We start from the raw sequence: 17,025 nt of genomic DNA, 5'->3' as shown, positions 1-17,025 counted from the left end.
GCATGTCAGCAGGTAGTAGAGCCCCAACAAGCTAGTCCCTGGAAATCTAGGAAGAGGTGGCCAGAACATGGAGATAAGCACTCAGGTCCTGGTCTCAGCATCCTTTTCCTTCAACTCCCAGGAACCTGGAAGGCCTTGCTGCAGCTACAGTTCTCAAGCAGCTCCATGTGTGGGGTGACTCACTGCAAGTATGGCCTCTCCCTGCCGAGGAGCACAACTGAATTCATTCTAGTCCCAGAAACTGCCACACAATTTTGTAAAATTTGCTTTTTAGGGCCCTTGGCATGTAATTTCATTTATTCATATAAGTCTAGATCAGGGTTCAGTGACAAGGGTCAGCAGACTAGTTCAAGGAGGCTTCTGGGTCGGCCCCTCCAGGAGGGATTTGGAGGAGGTTGCCCTGTCGGTGTGGCAGGAGCCACATCTTGTGGAAACTGGGTAGGTGAGTGTGTGGCCCCACTCAGTGAATGTACCTGGCCCACATGGCTGGTCGCCCCAGCCTGCACTCCACTTCCAGGTGCTGACATATCCTCTCCAGCCATGGTCCTGGGCCTGCTGTGTCCTCACCTCAAGGGCCTCCCGGCTCAGCCTCTGCCCCAGCTCCTGCTCTCTCCTCCCTTGTTCCCAGCTCATCTTGTACCAGGCCACTTCCTAGCCTGCAGGCTGCCTATGGATATGCTCCTGTTAGCTAAGCAACTTGCCACTCAGGGCCCCCCACCCACCTGCATACAGCCAAAGGAGAGCAGGTCACTTCCCCAAGGTGAGCTGTGGCTTCATGGCAGCCACGACAAGAAAGGGGTCCTGGAATCCTGTTCCTGGTAAGGGAGCGCTGGCTTCCAGCACCAGAGTGGATCCACATGGGGCCCTCACTAGGGCAAGAGGGCAGCCCTCCTTCCACAGGAGCCAAGAACACAGTGCAGGGGCAAGGCAGGGCAGAAGGGGCAGGAGCCCACCCCAGGCCTCCAGGATTCCGCTGGGAGGGGCCGGCCTGGAGGCCTTCACAGCCCTTCCCAATGTGACCGGGTGACCCCAGGTGAGGGCAGGAGTTGACAGTATGGAAAGAGACAGGTAAGGCCAACTGACCTACGTCTGGGGGTCTGCTAAGCCATGGGCTGCTCAAGGGGCTAAAGCCAGCAGTGGTGGCCGGGCCAGCAAGGTGTGTGTGGTAGGTAGCACTGCTGTGGCTTTAATGGAGGCTTGTCTGTGACTGAATACTCAGCAAGGGACATGGGGGACTTTGCTGGCTTCTTCCTGGCCGAGCCCTGACATGCACACAGGTGGACTGGGATCCTTCAGCCCCTGTGAAAACCAGGCCTGGCCCAGCACGGCCGACCTGGGAGCTGACCTCAGGGCCCTTCACCCCAAAATTCACCTCAAGTCAGGTGAGACCCATACATCATGGGTCCCCACGCACAAGTTCCAGGTGGGAAGAGGAGCCCCTTACATGGATCTCAGTGAGGGTGGGTGGGACAGGAGCAGCCCAGGCAGATTCGCTGGTGCAGCGCAAGTCTGCTGAGCCTCCTCCCACATGTTGGAGGAGCCTTGGTGACAGGCCCCAGTGCCTGAGTCCACAACACACCCAGGCCACAGGAGCCAGGCCAAGCCCCACTGGGTGGGAGGTCCAAGGTCTCTCCCCACTTCCGGGTGGTGAGCCCATCACTGAGCCGTGGCCTCGCATCCACACTACACCAGGAGAGGGTGGATGACAGGGGAAGGGGTCTGATTCATCATCTGCTCCCTGTGGGACCTGTGTCTTCAGTGAATTGAGGAGTTTGGGGCCCCACATCCCCTCAGCTCTCTTTGGAGGCTCTGGGCACCCTGACCCTTGGCCTGGCAGGTGCACCCACTCTGCCATAGGCATGCGCATAGCCGGTAGTCTTCTCAATAGGCAGGGCAGGCAGGCACGGCGATTCTTCACAATGGGCAGGCGCCACAGGGCCTCAGATGTCGGCGCCCAGCTCTGCGCACTGCTTGTCTGAGATGTGGGAGGCCAGGGAGTCTATGATGTCCAGCAGCAGCTGCTGGCTCAGCGACCGCAGCGTGGGCAGCTTGGAGACCTGCAAGGCAAGCAGGCCAGAAGGAGATGGGACTAGATCCACCTAAGGACCATGGGGGGCAGTGAAGCCCTGTGGGGCCCACCCTGCTCGGGGCTCAGGCTGGTCCCAAGGATGAAGCAAGGTGCGGCCAGTGATGGGCTGCTCTGCTTCTCTCACCCCCAGGGCCCACCACTGCAGAGGACCACAGAGCCTGGGCACCCTCCCTGCCTGGCATGGCCACTGCCAAGGGGAAGCGAGTCCTGAAGGGGAGGCCAGAGCCCTGACCTTGGTGAACTGATGCACGATGATGTGCAGGCAGTGCCGCTTCATGTCCAGCGCCTGCGTTTTGTCAGCTGCCTCCAGGATCTGCAATGGCAGGGACCTTGAGGCACTGCCCCTTTCACCCACTCAGCGGGAGCTGCAGCCGTGGGCATGGGGCTGGGGGGCTACCTGCAGCACGTTCTGCACCGTCACATTCATCTCCAGGTTCTGCTTGCAGTATGCCTGCAGCCGGTTGTTGTAGAAGCCATAGTAGTAGGGGGCCGCAAACAAGTAGCTGGGGCCTGGTTAAGGAGCTGACCAAAGGAAGCTGGTCCGCCCGCACCCTCCCAGGGAAGGACAGGGAAGGGCGCAGCTGGAGCCCCAAGCCCCCACGCCAGCATGCTCTCTAAATGGATTCTGAACTACTTAGTGGGTCAAAGGCCCCACTCAGGATCCAAAGAAAACCATGAATCCCCTCCCCAGAAAAATACTGTCTGCACATCTGTAGCACTGTTCCATGGCCTTGCAGGCCTAACAGGCATCCTGACCCTCCATGTTCAGACCCCTACTGAAGTGACATAAGAGGAGTAGCTCCATGTCTGTGCTCAACTGTCACACAAAGCAATGACCCACCTCATCCTCTGGGCAGTTGTGAGCGTCAGGAACCCACTGGTTCCTCCTGGCTGCAAACCCCTCCCTGCCAGCTGCCAACTGCTTCAGAGAGCACCAGGCCCAGCCCCAGGCACCAGCAGACCCTCTGGAGGGAGGCACTGGGCCCAGATCGCTTAGCTGGGGCAGGAAAGCAGGACTCAAAGCCACCCGAGGTGGGTGCCAGGACCCCTTGGTGGGGACCTGGGAGTTCCTTGGGGAGTGAGGATGCAGCGAGTCCTCAGGCGGCATGTTGACCTCGCCATAGTAGATGTAGCGCAGCATGGACTCGAAGGCCTGCCTGCTGGGCACCATCTCCCCGATGGAGATGTTTACCTGCCCGTCCTCGGGCATGAAGGACCGGAACATGGCTTCAAAGTAGCTGCAGACAACGAGTGGCAGGCACCCGGCCATCAGCAGAACGAAGACACCATCCAGGCCCACCCTCCCCTCCTGTCCAGCCCCCACCCACCTGGAGCGGGCGGCCAGGATAGCCTTGTGGGCTGGCCGTGGGTGCCCGTCCAGCAACAGAGTGATGTCACAGAATTCCGCGCCCGCTCCCTCCAGGTATGCCTTCATGTCCTGGATCAGAGATGTGCCTGGGGGTAGGAGGGTCCCTGAGCAGGTACAGCCTGGGATTCTGGCCTTGGGGCCCCACGGCACTACCTTCCTGCATATCTGCCCATGTTGCTGCCCTGAACGAAACTTCACCCAGGCAGAAGGCTTCACTCTGGCCCTGAGGCACCATCAGCCACATTCTGTCCTCCCTCGGCGCCCTGGCTGACTCAAGCACTATGCCCCACGCACAGCCCACCACCCAGCGTCTCATCTTCCACCCAGCTTGCTGTACCCCCTCGCTGCCCTCATGATCCAGCCCCCTCCAGGCCCACTGCATGGCCTCTGGTGCCTGCAGATGTCACCAAGAGCCAGCAACTGGGGTCAGCATGAGCCCCAGGGAGAGCTGGGGGAATGAAGGGGCCTGTGACATTACAAGCAAAGAGAAGTCCAGAGACTGATCACTGTGACCCTGGGCCATCAGACCTGACATCCCAGCCCGAAAGAGGTGCCCCATGTCCACCCCCAGAAATTGGCTCAGGAAATCCCAGCTCACCAGGACACAGCCCACTGGGGCAAGCCCCATGGGTCGGGGGCTTCTGCCTCCATCTGTTTCCTCTCTGTACCCAGGAGAGCACTCTGGGGTCCCATGGCACCCACCCCCACCCCAAGGGCCTGGCAGGCGCTCTCCATGGCTCCCAATCTCCTGCCGCAGATGAACACCATCCCTCCCAGCCCCCAGGGAAGGGGAACGGGGGCTCCCTACCAATGTCCACTGGCTGGTCCGAGGGAGTGCGAGGGGGTGGCTGCTGCTTCCGCCGCACAATCTCCACGATCAGTGGAGAGGAGAGGCGCTCGAACTCCTTCATCATGATCACCTGGTTGAAGTGGGACTCCTTTACCACGAAGTTCAGGCAGTGCTCCTGGGGCAGACAGGCACAGGCAGGCAGGCAGAGTCAAGCCAGGGCCCCAGGCTGGGCGACGGGCTCACAGTGGTGGGCAGGGAGGGGGCCGCCTAAGCCTGAGCACACCCCACCCGACCCTGATCGCGCTGACCCCACCCCACACCTTGAGTTGGCTCAGCTGCAGCCGGGCGGCACTCTCACACACGACCAGCACGTTCTGCAGGTCCACGGAGGCCTCGATGTACTGGCGGCACAGCTGCTCCAGGCGGCACAACTGGAAGCTCAGTGCCAATTTGTACACATCCATGATGAGCAGCACATCCTCCACGTGGCCTGCGCCCCAGAGCCCCCGAATCTCAGGGAGCCGGAGAGGGGAGGGCAGGGCACAGGGTGCAGGGCTCCCCTCCATGGAAGAGTGTGGGTTGGGGCCACTAGATAGGAACAAGGCCTTGGGGGACTCGGATGGCATCCAGCGGCAGTGATCATGGGTAATGAGGGTGACCTGCAGCCTCTGAGCCTCAAGGGGCCCATCAGTAAGGCAGGGCTGGCAGCACCCACCTTTTGGCTCTGCTGCCCGCACCCCAGCCCACACCGATCCTGCTCCACCCCCACCCAGGCGGACCTTTCCGTGGGTATTTGATCTTGTCGGTGTAGAGGAACTGCATGAGCACCTCGAAGGGCCGGGCCTCGGCCTCCCGGATGGCCACATGCAGCAGGGGCGGCCGGGCCCCACCAGCAGCCACGCCGGGGGCCTCCCTGGGAACTGGGGCGGCCTCCTGCTCCAGCTTCTGTGGGGAGAAGGGAGCTCAAGGGCACCCCAGTGGACACCAGACATGGCTGCCAGGTCAGGGCGGGGCGGTTGGGCACCTCACCTGGGCCAGCCGCTCCCGCGCCTGCGTGATCTTCCTGCGAAGCCAGCGGCTCCGCGCTGTGACAATGGCTACGTGGCCCTGCACGCACTCCTCCTTCTGCACAAAAAATGATGCACTGGCAGAGGGCACAGGACCCGCGCCCCAGAGAACAGAGACCCAGCCAGCCAGGATCAGCACCACCAGGCCAGCAGCTGTTTTTCTGAGGGGCAAAGTTCCCACTGCCCGGGCACAGCAGGCAGAGCAGGGCGCGAGGACAGGCACCCACCTCACCCAGCACGAACTCCACGTCGCAGAACTGGCGGCTCTCCCACAGCCGCCCGTAGTCCTCGTGCAGCGTGCATTTAGGGTAACAGGAGAACTGCAAGAGGGGCCCAGTGAGGCTAGATGTTGAGGACAGCAGGGTGGCCCCAGTGTGGCTGCGCCGGCCGACCCTGAGGTCCCCACCTGGCCCATGCTGACCCTCAGGGCCCAGGAGGCAGGTGGGCCTGGCTGAGGAGAGGAAGCAGCCGCCACCCCACCCTGAAAATACAGCCTGGCTCCAGCCTCAGCACCTGCAACTGTCCACGGCCGGCTCCACAGCAGGAAAGGGCTCCCCTGCCTCTCTCGCCTTCGGCTGGGCCCCAGGCCTCAGCAGAGCTCTGCCGTCTCCACTCTGCCTAGACCTGCGTCCTCACGCTGGCCCCACCAGCACATCCCAACCTCCTCCAGGAAGCCAGCCCTGACCTCACTGTGGCTGTGAGTCCCTGCCCTGACCACCTGCTCCTCCAGGCCTGGGAAGGGGCTGTCAACGCAAGCCACTGTCAGCCCTGGCTCTGCCCTGGGCCAGGCTATGATGCCTGTGAGGCTCTGGTGCTGAGCCCAGCTTGGCCCAGCTCCCTCCACTGACTCTGCCGTGAGCCCCAGCACCATCTGCCTGCCCCACTGCACGAAGGCTGCCCACTTCAGTGCCACCTCAGCCTACCCTCAGCCCACAGGGCTTCTCCCAAGGCTTCCATCCTGCCAGGTGTGGCCCTGGCAATGGCATGGATAAGCCCTGTCCCCCAACTTGGCCTCAGTTTCTCATCACGGGGGATCCATCCATCCAGCTGGCCCTACAGGCCCACAGGCCCCACACCTGGAACCTGTACATCTCCCCGCTGCGGATGTTGTTGTCCACCGTGCCCCCGAAGATGTACATGGCGTCCGAGATGACAGCAGCTGCGTGGAAGAGCCTCCCGCTGGGCAGCTGGGGGACAAGAAGGCAGGGTGGAATTGGGGGGGCAGAGCCTCCACAGTGGGGCTGGTGCAGCCAGGTAAGGCAAGGATGCAGCACCTCATGGCCATGAAGGGCCAGGGGGCAGGGTCCCCAAGGGATGAGGGCCCCTGGGTGCAACCACAGACACAGGCGGGACCTGGTACCCACCCCAGAAAGCTGCAGCCCGGCCAGCAGGATGAGGGCTCTTGGCCCTGTCCCTTCTTTGTGGTGTGACCCCAAGCAAGTATTTCTCGGGGCCTCAGTCTCCCCATGTGTGAGAGGGGTTGATCACAGGACCTGCTTCAGGGGGTGATGGAGTCTTAATGAGGATCCCAGCCTGTACCTCCGAGGCAGGCTGGGCGGGCTGCTTGGCTGAGGTGGTGCCAAAGTCCAGGCCGAACACATCTCGGGACTTCTTGAAGCCGCCCCGCTCCTCAGAGGTCAGGGTGGGCACCTCCTCGGAAGCACAGGCTCGCTCGGGCACTTCAGCCCCACCGACCTGAAGAGGAGAGACACGCGGGCATGAGACCGGTTGGCAAGGGCCAGGTAGGTGCCCAGAGACCCCCACCATCCTGGCCTTGAGAGTAGGTTCTGAAAGAAGGAAGAGCTACATGGCCGTGGGCTTCCCAGGAAAGGTCTGCAGCACAGCAGCCTCATGCAGCCGTGATGGGGTGTGAAGCGTTAACTACCTGCAGGCTGTGGGGTGAAACTGGGTCTGGAGGCCGGGGCAGGTGTCCAGAGCTGAGGCCCAGGTGTCCTGGCCTTGCTCCTGGTAGCTGTCTGGAACCCCAGGGGGCCCCAAAGCTGTGAGGAGCTGGGTGGGAGCAGAGTAGGAGCCACTGGTGTCCAGCCGACAGGTCAGGACACCCCTGGGCACCCTCACCTCACTGTCGGAGCTGGGCTGGACGACCTCCCAGGTCTGGAAGTCCACGTCATAGCAGTGCAGCTCGTTGGGCAGCGTGTTGTCGGCCGCACCCCCAAACACATAGAGGTGGCGGTCAAAGGCCACCATGGTATGCCCGTAGCGCCGCTGCGGGGGTGGTGGGGAGCCCCGGAGCAGGTGTTCAGTTGGGATGCGTGTCCACCTGGGGGTACACAACAGTGAACCAATGCTGGGACAGGGGCTCCTGCTCACCCTCAGGGCCTCCCCACAGCAGGCCTTCACTGGGAGGTCCCCCTGCATCCCCTACGGTGACTAGCCCAGGGTCCAGAGGGAGGGCCTAGACACCTGCGCTGAGCACCCCTCACCCCATCCAGCACTGGCACCAGCCCTGCCTGGTTCCATGTGGCCTACCACGGGGTCCTGCCAGAGCTCCCCCTTCTCCCCATGGAGCAGGCAGCAGTGATGGGCAGGAGGGTGGCATCTGACCCACCAGGCAGTCCTGCTCTCTGGGGAGTAAAGTTGTGCAGAGACCATTGCAGGTCACTGTGTTCACGCTGCCCAGTCAGACCATCCCCACAGCTGAGTCCCCATCCTGGGAGCTGCCTGCACTCCATATCCTGATGCTGCTCCAGCACCTTCCACCTCCCAGGCTTCCCAGTACCTCCCAGCAAGTCCTCTCTTTTGCTAAGTTAGCTGAAGACTTCAGAACAGATCCTGGCCTGGCAGGGCTATGCCATCTGGCTCCATGCTAAGCCCCAGGCCCTCGACAGTTTCCCTCATCCTGGGGCTCCCTGCCCTTCCTTCCACACACCCGTGGCCTCCAGAGAAGCTCCCAAGTCCCTTCCCAAACCCCCTGTACCTGCAGCTCATACTCCTTGTGCCCTCTCCTGCAGCCCCACTGCAGGGATCAAGGGCTGGCCAGCAGCCAGGGACAGCATGGGCCAGACCTCTCAGGACCTGCAGGCCCCTCTGGTCTTCTGCCATCATTTGAGATCTATGCAGGCCACGTTTGTTACTGGTGACACTGACCAAGCCATTCACGGGGAAGGGGACATCCTTCACATTCAGACGGAGGCCTAGCCAGGGGCCTCCTCGCCAGGCCCTATCTTGCTAAGCTGTAGCCATATCCTGGGGACCTGCCAGGGGCACCGCACATCCCTGCTCCGGCCTGTAACTTCCTGCTGTTTGCAGAGCTCAGAAGGATGGTTACCACGGCCACCAGGTGCAAGGGGCGTCCTTCACATTCAGAAGGATTCGGGGGCACTGACCATCCTCCCTCCACCCCACTGGCCAGAATACTCACGTCTTGTCTTTGAATTCAAACTGGAAGAGGTTGTTGGTTATTTTGGCTCCACTTTGCCCAGAGAATACAAACATCTTGTCCCGGCACACAGCCACGGGGAAGTTGCAGCAAGACGGGGGGATCTCGCCACTCTGGGCCACCTGCAGGGGGAGAGGACAGCTCAGCCCCGGCCTCATGGGGCCCGCTCACATTTCACCACACTCAAGACTGCTGAGATGGGACTGCTTTTATTCTTGAAACTTCCCCAGATGAGGGTTCACAGTTTCATTTGTCTTGGAACAGCTCATAGCCCTGTCTCATCCACTTCACGGGGCCCAGTTGTGAACAGCTGAGGTTAAAATCGTCAGGGTGAAATCATCAGGGGCTAAACTCATGTTTTTCATGCACAGAAGACTGAAAAAAAATTTTTTTCAATGAATAAATAAATAAATTCCGTGTTTCTAAAGGGGAAAGCAAGCCCAGGGGGAGCTCCAGGGAGCAGGACACTGGATAGCAGACGGCCCTCACTGCACTGAAATGAAGGGTGCATTAAAGCAAAACCACATCCCTCACACATGTGGCGCTCTGCGCATCCAAAGCACCAAGCCTCGAATCGCTGTGCAGCCACAGTGAGGAACTCGTCGTGAAGGCCCACAGGTCACCAGGGAGGAGGGCAAGGCTCAGGTTGAGGCTGGGCTTTGCAAGGGGAAGAAAGCAGCCTCTACCCCCAGCCTGGCTCCCCCTGCCTCCCACCTCCCTCCACCTGCACCCTGGCTCCCCGCGCCCCTCACCTCCTCCCAACAGGTGAGCTCTCGGTCCTGCAGGCCAATTGTCCACATGTCATTCAACCTGTATTAGGACAGACCAGTGAGGACCCCTTGGGTCTGGTGGTCAGGGTGGGCCTAGTCCTGGCTGGAAGGGATGGCTGCAGGGAGGAGCCCCAGCCCCACACAGGGTAGGAGACTTGTGCGACCATGAGGCGGGAACTTGTGTGTGGGGTGGCAGGCACTGCCTCAAATCCCTGCCGTGCCAGGCCCCCTGCCCGACCCAGACAGAACAAGTACTCTCATGCATGACATCAGGGCAGTATGGCAGCGCCAGCTCCTCACTCAGTGTCCCTCCTGAGTGGGGAGAGGACACAGATATCCCAGACGCCACCACCATCACTGCATCGTTAGGAGTTTCTATGATGCTGAAGTTTCGGGAACCAGCATATGCTACTTTTGTAATCAGAAAAAGAAAGCAAAGCCAACTTTCTAAAATAAGGAGGAAAAGACCTTTGGCCTGGGCAAGAACCAGGGCTGGGCCTGAGCCTGGGCATCGCCCACCCGCCCGACTCAGCTCCACAGAGCGACTCCTGGCTGAGGATCCTCATCCAAGCTACTCAGGTAGCCACGGGGCTCCACCCAGTGGCCCTCACCTCCATCTGCCTATCCTCCTCTTTCCCTGTCCCCCTCCCAGGAAAGCCCCAGACAGAGTGGCACTCAACATCCACCAGGCAGAGCTCTCCCAGCCTAAGCCCTCAAATGCCAGGATGGCCTGCTCCAGGTCTCAGTGCAGCTGGAGGGGTGCACAGGCCAGACCACCACCCACCTGGCATTGCCGTCATAGCCAGCAAAGATCCACAGCTTGTCACTGTACACCGTGGCCCCGTGGGCTGACCTAGCGACTGGCAACCTGGAGTGTGAGGGAAGAGGGGAGGGAGTGAGGCCGCCCAGCACAGACCTGAGCCTCCCTGCCCCACGTGGTCGGTGCAGGGGCCACAGCCAGGCTGCATGGCCACATCCACCCGACACTGGGGCTTCAGGGCCTCCACAAGGCACTAGGAATAAACAACAGCCCCAGAGGCCGACTAGCGGCTTGAAGAGGAATTCAGACAGCCACAGAGGCACAGAACCTTCTCCTAGGTGCCACCAAAATATCAAAGGGGGTGCTCAAAAAGCAGGACCCCAGAAGCGCCATCAGCAGTACATTGGATCTTTTTGAAAATTTTTTTGTGACAAGGTCTTGTTCTGTCTCCCAGGCTGGAGTGCAGTGGGGCACACATGGTTCACTGCAGCCTTGAACTCCTGGGCTCAAGTGATCTTCCCACCTCGGCTTCCCAAAGTGCTAGGACTACAGGCATGCGCCACCACGCCCAGCCCATTTGGGTCTCTTCTGAAAGGAGGGAATCTAAGGTCTGGGAGCAGGCCACGCACAGCTGCACCTGGGGATATTCCACCAATCCCAAGCTCCCTGCTACTGTGTGCCCTCAGGGTCCTCATCTGGGAGGCAAAAGGGGGCAGATCCCAGGTCCAATGCCACCCAGGACCCAGCCTGTCCCAAATGTTTCTGCAAAGTTTCTCACCGTCCTTCAATTTTCCACTCCGTCCACTGGCCAGTTGCAAACTTGTATTCAAAGAGGTCATTCTTATTCTTCAAGTTAGAATTGGAATAAATGTCCCCAGTGTAACCCCCTGAGTAAAGAGAGTGACAAACCGTCAAACCCAAAGGGCAGTCTTGAAATTTCAAACCCTGGAAGGTGGAGCAGAATCTGGCCCCACTGAAAATTGCACAAGCCAGGACTCCCTCCACAAGCCCCGGAAGGACCTACTGCCTGTCTGCCTCTGTGCTGGGCTCTGGGGACACAGAGATGAGCAGGACACTGTTCCCAGCCACAGCCTAGTAACACAGAAAGACACCCAACCCTGTGAGCTCAGGGCTGTTAGGGCAAGGGGTCCCAGATCCAGCGCAGAATTCAAAAGACTGGCAGACAAAGCCACGGGTGGAGAGAGAGCCCCTGCTGTACACAGCACGAGCACAAATGCCCCAGGCCTGCAGAAGGGCAGGGTGTCTGTGGGCTTCAGGGCGACACAGCCCTTGGGAGGCAAGAGGCTGCTTACCAAAGACAAACATGCTGCTCCCGTAGACGACCGCCGAGTGGTGGTAACGGGGGGCCGGTGGGGTCCCAGTGGTAAAGGCCCTGGGGTGGGCACAGGGGTGGTGAGAGTCAGCCGTGGTCACCCATGAGGTCCACACCCCCGCAGGGTGGCCCTGCATCCCTGTGGTGCCTTTCTTTTTTCTTTTATTATTATTTTTTTTTTGAGAGGAGTCTCGCTCTGTCGCCCAGGCTGGAGTGCAATGGCGCAATCTCGGCTCAACCTCCGCCTCCTGGGTTCAAGCGATTGTCCTGCCTCAGCCTCCTGAGTAGCTGGGATTACAGGCACCCACCATCATGCCCAGCTAATTTTTTGTATTTTTGTAAAGACGGGGTTTCACCATGTTGGCCAGGCTGGTCTTGAAGTTCTGACCTCAGGTGATCCGCCCGCCTCGGCTTCCCAAAGTGCTGGGATTACAGGCGTGAGCCACCGCGCCCGGCTATGTTTCACTTTTGTATTTTGAAGGTGATACCTGTCTCATCATAGAAACTTAAAAAAAAAAAAAATCACCAATAAGGAAAAAACAAAATAGGCACTAAAGCTCATGCAAATTCCCATTACCAGAAAACCTCTGGCAACACCTTGAGGTCTTCCGTGCACACCTCTCCTATGCATACTTAGGCTTCCATGGAATTTTTAAAAATGGAATCAAGTGGTAGATGTTTTGTAAATTGCTTATTCAACTCACAGAATGTGACCAGGTCTTCATGCTACTCCAGGACCATCCACACTCCTGCTCTCAGCAGCAGTGCAGCGTCTTACAGCACAGGGTCCATCAATTTCATTTAATACCTATCTATCTAACCATCATCTATCTATCTACCTATCTAATCTATCATCTATCAATCATCTAATCTATATAATCTATATATCCATCATCTATCTACCTATCATGTATCATCTATCTATATAATCTATCCATCCTCTATCTGTCATCTATCATCTATCTACCTATCATCTATCATCTATCATCTGTCATCTATCTACCCATCACCTATCTATCTATCTATCTAATCTACCTACCTATCAATCTACCCATCATCTATCTATCGATCTGTCATCTATCATCTATCCACTATCTATCTGTCATCTATCTGTCTAATCTACCTATCATCTATCTATCTAATCTATCTATCTATCTATCTATCTATCTATTATCTGTCTATATATCTTCCTAGACGGGGTCTCACTTTGTTGCCCAGCTGGTCTTGAACTCCTAGCTTTTTTCTGAGTTTTATACTTAAGCAATTTTTGACAAATAATTGTGAAGCCTTCAGAATGAGTTTTTAAATTAATTTGTAACTACTAGGCATCTTACAAAATGAAGTGTGAGAGAAATGACATAGCAACTTCTGTACCCATACTAGCACCAGCCTCGAGGTAGAGGTGGACAACCCAGAAGGGTGCCGCCCTGTGTGCCCAGCTTGGCAGCTGCAGGTGCTGGGTGGTTACTTGATCTCCTCAGCCCTGACAGGGTGGCTCTGGATGTGGCATCCCTGGGGCCGTGGTTATCTCCTCCTGGAAGCTTCTTTCTAACTTCCCATGATGAGAGAGACTCTGCTAGCAACTGGGACCCAACACTGTGCCACTGTGTTCTAGGAGGAAAGGCAGGGCCCTAGAGCACGGGGCCACCCACCTGCACCAGGAGCAGTCTTTCACATCGAACCGCAGGAGGTCATTGAGCATGGTCTTCCTGAAAGGCAGCCGGAAGAGAGGGTGGCATTAGCCAGGCTCTGCAGGGACCCCAGAGATGGGCACTGCATGTAGCCAGGGTAGAGTAGGGGGCTGTTGTGGGGTGGGTCACTAACACAGCCAGGCAACCAGCTGATGCCCCAGAACAAGAGTGGTGACCACAAAGGAGGCTCCCCAACTGATATGGGCACCAGGGCTGCCACACAGGCAGCCACCAGCCTGCCTGGGGTCAGGACCAAAGTATGAATGTGGCCACCAGGAGCCCAACAAGCAGCTGACATGAAGGCAAGAAATGGCCCAAAGGCCAGAGTCACCCTCACACCTCACCCTAGCCTCCAGAACCCCTATTCACACGTCCCAGTCCCCTTCCTCTGCAGCTGTACCCCACAATGCAAGCGCTTGCCCATGCCTCAGGGGAGGCCCTTTGCTTCTCTCTGATCTTCCTGCCACTTCTTAAAAAAAAAAAAAATAGAGACAATGGGCTGGGCTCGGTGGCTCATGCCTGTAATCCCAGCACTTTGGGAGGCCTAGGCGGGCGGATCACTTGAGGTCAGGAGTTTGAGACCAGCCTGGCCAGCATGGTGAAACCCCATCTCTACTAAAAATACAAAAAATTGGCCTGGCATGGTGGCAGGCGCCTGTAATCCCAGCTACTCAGGAGGCTGCGGCAGAATCACTTGAGCCCAGGAGGCAGAGGTTGCAGTGAGCCAAGATGGTGCCACTGCACACCAGCCTGGGCGACAGAGCAAGACTCAAAAAAAAAAAAAAAAAAGAAACGGAGTCTTGCTTTCCTGCCCAGGCTCGTCTTGAATGCCTGGCCTCAAGTGATCTTCCCACCTCAGCCTCCCAAAGTGCTGGGATGACAGGTGTGAGCCACTGTACCTGGCCCCTGCCATTTCTTTGTTGCAAAAGCCAAAGTAATAATCATGTTAAAGATACAATCAAATAGAAAACAAATTCACTGGCCATTGCACCACCTAACACTACCAGCTGGCATATTAGTACCCAGCCCTTGGGAAGAAAGGCAAACTGACAGGAGCCCAGCGCCCCCTCACGCCCAGTGCCCCCTCACGCCCAGCCTGTGCTGGGTGCCCCCTGCACCGTCTCACTTAAGTCTGCACCAGTGGGTGCTCTCTCACCTCCATTTCACAGATGGCAACAAAGCCTAGTGGCTCAAAGGCTGTGTCTGAGGCCATGCAGCCAGGAAGCCAGGAGCCTAGAAGCTGGTGGTGACTGTGATACCGCCCCTCCCTCCCTTACTTGCCCCACGTGCCGCAGGAGGCCATCTTTCTTTGTACTCAGACAGTCTTTATAAAGTTAAGACTAGTGTGAGACAAATTTATATCCTATTTCTTTGTCACACTGCAGCAAAAATGTTTCTGCTTATTGCTACACAGTTGTCACACAAACTACCTGCTAAGGATACTCTTGAGGATGAAGGTCCCCCATTTCCCACTTGCTGCCTTGTACTGGACACCAAAGCCTTTTCTGGTTTGGAGGATTCTCATTAAGGCTCCAGTAAATGCCTGTGGGTAGGCATCTCTTCATTTCATTCCTTCATTTGACAAACATTTATTGAGTTTTCTAGATGCTAGGATACAATGGTAAAAGGAGCACAGGCCTTGCCTTGACTGAAGAGGTGGATAATAACCAACATCTGTGTGCCTCAGGAACAAATGAAGATGGTAAGAGGTATGGAGGGGAAGCAATGGTCTCCAGTTGGTCCAGATGGCCAAGGAAGGCGTCAGTCACAAGAAACATCAGAGAAGGGGCAGGAAGGTGAGAGGAGAGAATGGGCAGTGCAAGGGCCTGAGCAGGGGGGCACTTGGTACAGTCCAAACATAGCAAGGCAGCCCGTGCAGCCCCAGTGCAGTGAGGGACTGAGGGCAGAGGAGCAGCAGACTCTCATGAGGACTTGGGCTTTTACTCAGAGAGGCAGGGAGGCATCACAGGAGGATGAGCCAAGGAGGAGCACACTCTGACTTGCTTTTGTAAATGGGCCCCACCGGCTACTCCTGGGGAAAGAGAGTGGGAGGAAGACAGGCTTGAAGCCAGGGGACCATGCCCAAGGAGGCTCTTCTGCCCAGTCTGCAGATCCTGGTGGGGTCCAGACTACCCCACCATCCTCAAGCCAGCCCCCTAAGGAGGCCTGCAGGACCAAGGCTGCAGAGCCAGTAAGAGGCCAGCCCTTCCAGGGCTTCATGCCAGTTCCTGGGGCTGAGAGGCAGGGCTAGGACACATGTGGACACAACTGGTCATGCGCAAATACTCCACCCTCTGCATAAGGAAACCAGCCACAACTTAACTGGAGTCAGTTTATGTGAAAGGAGGTGTGCCCACCAACAAAACATCACGTTGTTGCCTGATGTTTGGAGCAATGTGGGAAAACCCTCACAAAAAGTGAAAAATGCATGAAATAAATAAAACTGTGTCCTCCATACCGATGAGGCCCAGGGAAAGAAAAGTGCCTGGCAGGGCTGGCCGCAAGGGTGGTTGTGTTTCTTTCAAGGCTGCGTCTATTCAAAAGAGGGACATTTCCACATACTGAGCATGTGCCACCCACTGGAAGCTGTGCTGAGGACCATGAGTGCAGGATCACATTTAATCCTCACCACGACCAGGGAGGTGAGTGCAAGGAAACTCACAGATGGGGAAACTGAAGCTTAGAGGCACCAGCTAACATCTGAAAGGACAGTAATGGAGCTAGACAGGCCCAGTCCTTGATCACAGTACTTCTCCCTACCTGGTCCAAACACTGATGCTCAGACTCACTCACCCATTGTCTCCACCAAATACATAAATGGCATCTTTATAGGCCACCACTGTGTGCTTGCTGCGCCTGGAAAGAAAGGAGTGGAGGGCGGTAAGGACAGGACCCTCCTGGGGGGCACCCAAGGAATGGGACTAAGCAGGAGAGCTGCCACGGAAGTTAGATATCACCTCTCAACTGCTAAGATCCATCATCTTCTAAGATAACACCAATCACCCTGCAAGTGAGGACCCCTGACACGGCTCCAGGACTCTCTGGACTCCTCACCCCACCTCAGAGCACGTGGGACCCCAGCCCAATATCCACAAACACAACTTAGTTCTAGTACCCTGTCCCGGGACATCGGGCTCTGGGACTCCCTCGGAACCCTCTCCCCTGCCCTGAACAGCGTCCTCTACAGCACCATCCACCTCATTACCAGATCCTACCCCAGGACACCACGCCCCGGACCCGCCCTGGGACCCTCGCAGATCGCCTCTCCTGTCCTCAGGACCCCATGAAGCCCACCGTACCGGGCACCCACGAACTCGTCGCAGGGCGGAAGGCGCCGCCAGCGATGCACTGTTTCGAAGGGCCCGAAGTTGAGCGTCAGGTACTCGACACTGTCCGAGCAGCTGTGGTCGAAGTCCACGCTCGGGGCTACCTTGGACCGCGCGCCGCCTGCCAGGGCCCCGGCCCCGATCTGGCCCCCAGTGCTGCCCGGTCCAGCCATCCCGGTTCCACGCCGGATCGGCCGCGCTGTGCGCCCAACTTGCGGCCACCGCCCCGGGCCGGCTGGAGGAACCACATTTCCCGGCGAGCCCTGCGCTGACGGCGCAGCACTTCCGGCCAGCACCGCACTTGCGCCCTCCCGCTCTTCCCGACAAGCCTAGCGCTTGCCAAGACACCGCGGGCGAGCACAGGACCCGGTTGGCGACCGCGCGGTGAGCGTGGGACCTTCTGGGAGCGTTTCAGGCTATGTACTGGCGC

The 17,025-nt window shown here is 58.0% G+C and overlaps 1 protein-coding gene across 1 annotated transcript; it reads right to left on the bottom strand.

The window, feature by feature from the left end:
- Window positions 1-262: 262 nt before the first annotated feature.
- LZTR1 (leucine zipper like post translational regulator 1) lies at window positions 263-16,865 on the bottom strand. The gene is made up of 21 exons (XM_054469101.2): window positions 16,569-16,865; window positions 16,063-16,125; window positions 13,231-13,287; window positions 11,559-11,638; window positions 11,024-11,132; window positions 10,270-10,353; window positions 9,468-9,525; window positions 8,698-8,837; window positions 7,395-7,596; window positions 6,855-7,010; window positions 6,392-6,502; window positions 5,543-5,635; window positions 5,278-5,373; window positions 5,028-5,193; window positions 4,569-4,738; window positions 4,267-4,423; window positions 3,418-3,544; window positions 3,178-3,327; window positions 2,487-2,592; window positions 2,322-2,402; window positions 263-2,057 (listed from the first exon to the last, which is right to left on the bottom strand). Exons 1-21 carry the CDS (start codon window positions 16,766-16,768, stop codon window positions 1,941-1,943), a joined length of 2,523 nt encoding a protein of 840 aa, XP_054325076.1. The 5' UTR covers window positions 16,769-16,865; the 3' UTR covers window positions 263-1,940.
- Between the last annotated feature and the right edge of the window lie 160 nt (window positions 16,866-17,025).

This window comes from Pongo pygmaeus, chromosome 23 (assembly GCF_028885625.2).
Source record: "Pongo pygmaeus isolate AG05252 chromosome 23, NHGRI_mPonPyg2-v2.0_pri, whole genome shotgun sequence".
NCBI lineage: Eukaryota > Metazoa > Chordata > Mammalia > Primates > Hominidae > Pongo > Pongo pygmaeus.
This window is presented reverse-complemented; position numbering and strand designations above follow the sequence as displayed.

Bases quoted from the DNA above. Each gene is read 5' to 3' on its own strand.
- LZTR1 (XM_054469101.2), bottom strand. From the start codon at position 16,768: ATGGCTGGACCGGGCAGCACTGGGGGCCAGATCGGGGCCGGGGCCCTG. The intron at 11,133-11,558 runs GTAAGCAGCCTC...CTCTTTACTCAG, and splicing joins GAGCAGCATGTTTGTCTTTG to GGGGTTACACTGGGGACATT. The intron at 6,503-6,854 runs GTACAGGCTGGG...CTTGTCCCCCAG, and splicing joins CCGCCCAGCCTGCCTCGGAG to CTGCCCAGCGGGAGGCTCTT.